This window comes from Triticum aestivum, chromosome 2B, assembly GCF_018294505.1.
Source record: "Triticum aestivum cultivar Chinese Spring chromosome 2B, IWGSC CS RefSeq v2.1, whole genome shotgun sequence".
In the NCBI taxonomy this organism is placed as follows: Eukaryota; Viridiplantae; Streptophyta; class Magnoliopsida; order Poales; family Poaceae; genus Triticum; species Triticum aestivum.
Window position 1 is genome coordinate 534,983,468 of NC_057798.1, and position 6,851 is coordinate 534,990,318.

General features: G+C 50.1%; 1 protein-coding gene across 1 annotated transcript; it reads left to right on the top strand.

The window, feature by feature from the left end:
• The first annotated feature begins 2,575 nt into the window (after positions 1 to 2,575).
• On the top strand, positions 2,576 to 5,022 carry LOC123041582 (uncharacterized). The gene is made up of 3 exons (XM_044464177.1): positions 2,576 to 2,748; positions 3,675 to 4,172; positions 4,249 to 5,022. Exons 1-3 carry the CDS (start codon positions 2,667 to 2,669, stop codon positions 4,764 to 4,766), a joined length of 1,098 nt encoding a protein of 365 aa, XP_044320112.1. The 5' UTR covers positions 2,576 to 2,666; the 3' UTR covers positions 4,767 to 5,022.
• Positions 5,023 to 6,851: the final 1,829 nt, after the last annotated feature.

Below are 6,851 nucleotides of genomic sequence, written 5' to 3' on the forward strand. Positions count from 1 at the left end.
AACAATCAAAAATTATAGATACGTTGGAGACGTATCAAGATGTAAGTAAAAGTATCAAGCAAATATCACTACACAAACTAAGAATACAGGATAACCAACATTGATGTTTGTTTTTCAATGCCGTAAAATATACCTTTACAACTGACAAATCACAAAAAGTTAATGTTATTCTCATCCTAAATGAGTTTCTTCGATTTAGTTTGAAGTTGCAAAACTATACATCATCAACACCATAATATAATTAAAACATAAATACTTTACATATAGATCATTTCATTATCTATAGTGCCTCAATTTGGCCTAAACCCCAAACCCTAACACTACAGGATTAAGCTTATTTGCCGTCTGCCATGGCAGACGGCAAAGGCACCCAAAGTGGACGACATAGCCCTTTGCTGCCTGCCATCGACGACAAACCTGGCCGGCAAAGAGGGTGATGGTAAGTGGGTTCTTTGTCGTCTGCTTCTTCAAAGCGGACGGCAAAGGCACTTTACAGTCTGTGGCAGACGGCAAAGAATATGGACATTAACTAACAGGCGTTTAGAATTGGCAAAAATGCTAAAGAATTGGCAAGAGGCAACTGATGTTTTGGTTGCGGCCAATCGACATGTTTTCCTGGGTGCAATGGTAATCCTCGATATCTTGGCAAGCCACAGAGAATTTGGATAGCACATTGTAGGACAGTGATTAGGCAACAACAAATACAACTACTTAGACAGAAAAAGAACTTAGAATCCCATGCTCTGGTACAAATTAGAATCCCATGCTCTAGTAGTCGCCAACAGTGATTAGTCAGCTTAAAGGAGAAACTCTACATGAAGCAAAATCAGACGTACCTTAAGGCCCCAAGAAAGAATGGCTACTTCAGTTGTCGAACCTTTAACACCAGCTGCCCCTACATCCTATACATTTAAAAGAATAGATGAAATTGTGTGCAAGAAACTCATATATGTTATGACAATTAGCATAGCATTTTCCCTAGACTGCCTACGGGCATCTGCCCAGTTCTGATTACTGTCTGATTATTGGCAGGAAATACTAAATTGGGGTAATTTTATGAGATCATATCTTAAACTTAGACAGTGCCTTTACATGTAACCAGCTCGTTTATTTGAGGTTCTTAGCAGTTCCACCAAATACATGTATCTTAAACTCAGGCAGTTGCCACACCGCTAAGAACCTCAAGTGAGCATAATTTTCATGTGTTAGGTGGAACTGACAAAGTGTTGACAGCTGATACATTATTCTGGACTCCACTGGATCTCATCCGAGATGTGATTCAATCTCCAGTTGCTACTTTCAGAAAGTAGTTAGTAATCTCCTACCTGGAAACCGAACATATATATACCCTCAATGAGGAAAAGAAACATGGTGGAGGAAGAGAGGTAGGAGGAGGCACCTGAGGCGAGACTAAGATGGCGACGACGGCGAGGCGAAGAGCATCCAAATCCTGGTTCACCCGCGGAACGTGGGTGAAATCAACACCCAACACGCTCAGCGGCAAAGAACAGATGAGGAGTGAAAGAGCTATGAGAAGGCACCTGTGGTGAGGCGAAGACGGCGACATCGATAACGACTAAGGACGACACTCAGACCTTGATCCAGCCGTGAGAAACCCCGATCCACCAGTTTCTTGTGCTTTCCTCGTGGATGATGACGGTGACAGCACGAGCTCGACATGGGCATGCGGTGGCGCCAATACCATCTGATTGCTCGAACAATGACGGCAATGACGACTTGGACGGCCGTCTCTGCAGCCCACGCTCCTCCCTGTGATGCCGATGCGCGAGCTCGACTGAGGAGCAGTGGCGCAGAGTATCATCGCGTGCGGTGCTTACCGGCGGGCGGCGGTTCGAGGTGAGGCAAGGAAGAGAAGGGAGAGCAGGGGTTGAGAAGGGGAGGGGCGGCGGTGGCGGCGTCGCGAAGGAGAGAGAGAAGCTAGGGCTATCGCTCTCCCCACCAGCAGTCAAGTCGTCTTGACCTCAGAAGTGAAAAGACCAAAATGCCCATGGGAGGCACCGAACTAACAGGCGGAGGCACACCAGAGGACGCATTGTTCATTGTAGTAGTGCCCGTCTCTGATCCGACGGCCCAGATCAATGTCCAGCTCGATCCGACAGCCATGATCACTCCAGATGAAGATCTGATGGCCAGAATGAGTTTGGAAGGTTAATCCGACGGCCGAGAATCACACGCCCTGCAAAGGCTTCATTTGTGCCCAAACTCTTAACAATGGGATGGGATGTAACAAGAGCTTGAAAGATGGACTCCAGGAGTTACCTTGGCACGTGGCCTGTTGTAACTTTACCGTACATTGTTACTCTTATTATTCTCGTACAAATTTTACAGTAGGTAAATCACCTACTGTCTGCAGTAAAAAGCAAAAACAAATTGCACTCTGATCTCAAAAGTCAAAGCTGATCAGATGCTCGCTGTTTTTCTCATGCCCCAGGCAGTGGTCGGCGCGTCTCGCGGCACCCCGTCGGTCGCCCTCCGCTGAGCCCACCCCTACGAGTGCGTGCTAATATGACGCAGTCGCTATAAAGGCCGCTGGGTAGTCCGCGCCTGAGGCTGAAGCCACCAAGCCCACACTGCCGCAGCTTCGAGTAAAAAGCTCGAAAGGCGACGGCCACTGGGAGCTCGTCGACCATTGCGACGCCGAGAGAATGGCGACAAGCATGCGTTGGATAGCGTTCTTCTTGCTGGTCGTCTTGTCTGCTCTGGCCGTTTCTGCCGTCATCGAGGATGGTAAGAACCCGGAAAGTAACACCAGACTACTAAGTTTTTCCTTAATCGTCTCATCTGGCATGGAGTAAAAGTTTCTTTCAGATGCAAACTATTGGGGCCACTAGGGCAATGTATAGTGATCGGAAATAACCGCAGTCTCGTTCTCTCCTTATTGAGAAATAAACATTAAATATGAAATGCAATCGTATATTTACCATTTATCGTTAATTTTAGGTTCATGGGCTTTCTCTTATCTTTTCTTGAGGTTCATCAGTCTTTGCGTATCTATTGTTGTCTGATTTTTTTTTCTTTTTTCTTTCTTGCGGTGAGTCTGACCATGTTTTCCTTGTGTTAGTAACTTTTTTTGTACCGCAGATTATAAAGTAAGTTCACGACACACTGTAGTTCAACTACCTTAAACTGAGATTAGTCGACCTCATGCATCGAAAAGCAAGCTATGGACCAGCTTGATCTCAACAATGGAGATCTGGTCTTAGAAATGAAGCTGAAGTTGACTTTACTAAATTGCAGTTAAAATATCTTAACTGACAGTGGTATGCCATCCAAGATTTCAGAAGGGTATTTTGTTCTGCCTAGTCACATGGCATACACATGCTTTGTTCATATGTCAGGCTCTTCTATCGCGTGAGATGTGTCAGTTGTAATATATGAAATGGATCTATGATATGTTCCTTTGTGATTTTTCTGTTCTTTATAAAATTAGCTGCACCACAAATCCTCTTTATAGAGAAAAAAGAGTTAGCTGTAGCCTGCATATGTGGTTCAATGAATTATACGTAACATGTAGAGTCGCTAAACCAATCATGTGTAACTTATTCTGCACCCATTTACTGAATTAGCTTCTTTTTTTTTGAGACAAACTGAATTAGCTAAACATTATACTATGTTTCTTCTAACTTTTTGAACGACTGATTGTGGGTGCGCAGGCCTGTTACCCAACGGGGACTTCAGAAACGGGCCAGACAAGTCCCAGATGAAGGGCCCGGTGGTGACGGGGAAGTACGCGATACCGAACTGGGAGCTCTCGGGGTTCGTGGAGTACATCGACTCGGGGCACACGCAGGACGACATGATCCTCCCAGTCCCGGTGGGCGCGAACGCCGTGCGGCTGGGCAACGACGCCACCATCCGGCAGCAGCTCAAGGTCGCCCGCCACACCTACTACTCCATCTCCTTCATCGCCGCGCGGTCATGCGCCCAGGAGGAGAAGCTGAACGTGTCGGTCGACCCGGAGTTCGGCGTGCTCCCGATCCAGACCGTGTACACTAACACTGGCTGGGACACCTACTCCTGGGCGTTTAAGCCCAGGCACAGCACCGTGTGGCTGTCCATCCACAACACCGGCATCGAGGAGAACCCGGCGTGCGGCCCACTCATCATCGCCGTCGCCATCAAGACCCTCTACCCTCAGCTGTACAACAAGGGTACGTAACGGAACTTGTCTCATGACTCTTGAGACGGTGTAACCAATGAGTGCACGAATTAATCCGACGTTAACAGGCAACATGGTGAAGAATGGGGACTTCGAGCAGGGGCCATACATCTTCTCGAACACGCCGTGGGGCGCGCTGTTGCCGCCGATCTTGGAGGACGTGCACTCGCCGCTCCCGGGGTGGATGATCATGTCGGGCACGAAGGTGGTCAAGTACATCGACGCGCAGCACCATGCGGTGCCCAAGGGCGCGCGCGCCGTGGAGCTGGTGGCCGGCGTGGAGGTGGCGCTGGTGCAGGAGGTGCCGGGCACCGTGCCGGGGCGGTCGTACAGGCTCTCGTTTAGCATTGGGGACGCGCGCAACGGGTGCGTGGGGTCCCTGGGCGTGGACGTGTACGCGGCGCGGGAGAGGCGGAGGGTCTCGTACGAGTCCCGCGGCACCGGCGGGCACAAGTGCGCCAAGCTCGAGTTTACGGCGATCGCGAACAAGACGCGCGTGGTGTTCCAGAGCTCGAACCACCACACCGTCAACGCCACGCTCTGCGGGCCCGTCGTTGATGACGTCTGGCTCGTCAGGCTCAAGTAGCTAGCTTCGAGCGTACTGCGTACGTACGTGTTAGCATGTTACCTGGCGGTGTGCGGCCTGCCAGTACCTGTATACCCGATATGGGGCTGCCTGGCCATTTTCTTCGGTCGATCGTAATGGTTTCTGGGCTTACTATCTTGTCTACTGCCTTAACATGAAGAATGATGCTTGGTTTGTGTGGTTGGACTGAGACTTGTGCTAGACACTGAGGAAGTGTATGACCGGATAAAATTAGTAACAATTGCATTTCCTACAATCTCCTTCCTTTTGTGTTAAAAAACATCTTTTATTGTTTTAATTTTGAAGTTACACACATTCATGTGGATGATAATATGTGTACGTAGCGGATCTGTTGGATGGAATGGCATATTCAGTCTGAGACTAAAATTTATTGCGGTTGTGTGTCCAGTTTGTCTACAAGAATAATATACTCCAGAATATTGGAGAACAGGAGTTCCATGCAAGCCTTCTCTACCATTTACGCATGCACGCTCATTATTAAGCAACAACGGATCATCTGCACACGAACATACTCCTACTCCGGCGTTCTATAACGAATTGCGTATATATTTTTTTAAAAGTCAAATCTTACAAGTTTTGATCAAGTTTACGGAGAAAAATATTTACATCTAGAATGTCAAACATATATCGTTAGATTCATCATAAGATGTCTTGTCATATTTTCTATATTTGTTACTGTAGATTTGAATAGTTTTCTCCATAAACTTTGTCAAAAATTTAACTTTTTCTAAAATTTAGATGCACTACATTATCCAATGGAGAGAGTACCTTTTATCAGCCAATGAAGCTTCTTAATTGTATAAATGAAGAATTTTTAGGTTGCTCCATGTCGGGGGTTGGGTGCGACATGCCAAAGAATGGCTTATCATGGTGGGAGCGAGTAGAACGTCGCCGGTGCCTGGAAGCGGGATAAGGCGTAGACACGTACGCCGGCGAATTTTACCCAGGTTGGGGGCTCTCCGTGGAGATAATACCCCTACTCCTGCTCTGCGGGGTCTCCGCATGATCACTAAGGCACTAGTGATACAAGGTGCTCCTTGAGCTGTGTCTAGAGGTAGGAGAAGGCAGGGCTAGCTCTCTCCTACTCTATGGAAATGGCTAGTTCTATCCAGGGCCGAACCCTTTGCATGGGTGGCCTGGGGGGCTTATATAGGCCTGCCTCCCAAGGGTACAATGGTAATCGGGCCGGCTGCTGGGGCCCGTCTGTCAGCGTCTCCAGCCTCCGGCTTCTCTGCCGACTACTGGGGCTCGCCGCCTAGTGGGCCCCGCCGACTGGTTGGTGGCTGCTTACTGTACTCGTGCCATCTATGACGAAGGCTTGGTCATCTTATCGTGGCTACAGTCCCGCCGCCTGACGGGAGGTTACTATAGCCACACCTGGTCTCATCAGGTTAATGGCATGCATGCCTCGGGGCAAGGGACGACCGCCTGCTGGAGACCGGCCCCCCTCAAGCCCGACTGGCTGGGCATCCGCCGTCTTCTGCGGCGTCACTGCCTGATAGGGCCCGCAGCTGGCCGGCCGTACCGACAGGCCGTCGTGGGGAACAGGGTTCCGCCTGCTCGGAGTGATGTCAGGGGGGACATGGCACAGTGACACGCCGTGCGGAGATCTCCGCCTGTACGGGGCAGTGTAGCCATGCCCATCCTGGGATTCGGGGGCGAGAGGCTTCACTGTAGCCACGCTCTATCTTGTACTCTTGATTGGGCCCCAGATGCTCTGAGGCCGCGAGGTGGCCGCCTGCCTGATGCCGCCCTCTCTAGAGGCCGGCGGGCTGGAGCCGGCCGCTCGTAGTGCCATTGGCTGGTGGTTGGCCGCCCTCTGGCCGGCCGTCGAGCTAGCCGGCCCCCAGAGGGCGGAGCTTCAGCTTGGGGCCCAGACAGGCGGAGCTGGCCCAAAGTCTTGATAAATCCTGGGCCCTGGGTGAGGCTACCCATGGCCCATTACTCCGACAGTAGTCCCCGAAGCCGGTGAGGCGTTGCGGTCGAGGGGCCGTGAAGTCTCAGCGGCTTCCCCCATCACCGAGCTCCGGGAGAGCGTTGATCCGTCTCTTGGTTGGCCGGCTG

Bases quoted from the DNA above. Each gene is read 5' to 3' on its own strand.
- LOC123041582 (XM_044464177.1), top strand. From the start codon at position 2,667: ATGGCGACAAGCATGCGTTGGATAGCGTTCTTCTTGCTGGTCGTCTTG. The intron at 2,749-3,674 runs GTAAGAACCCGG...GTGGGTGCGCAG, and splicing joins TTCTGCCGTCATCGAGGATG to GCCTGTTACCCAACGGGGAC. The intron at 4,173-4,248 runs GTACGTAACGGA...CGACGTTAACAG, and splicing joins CCCTCAGCTGTACAACAAGG to GCAACATGGTGAAGAATGGG.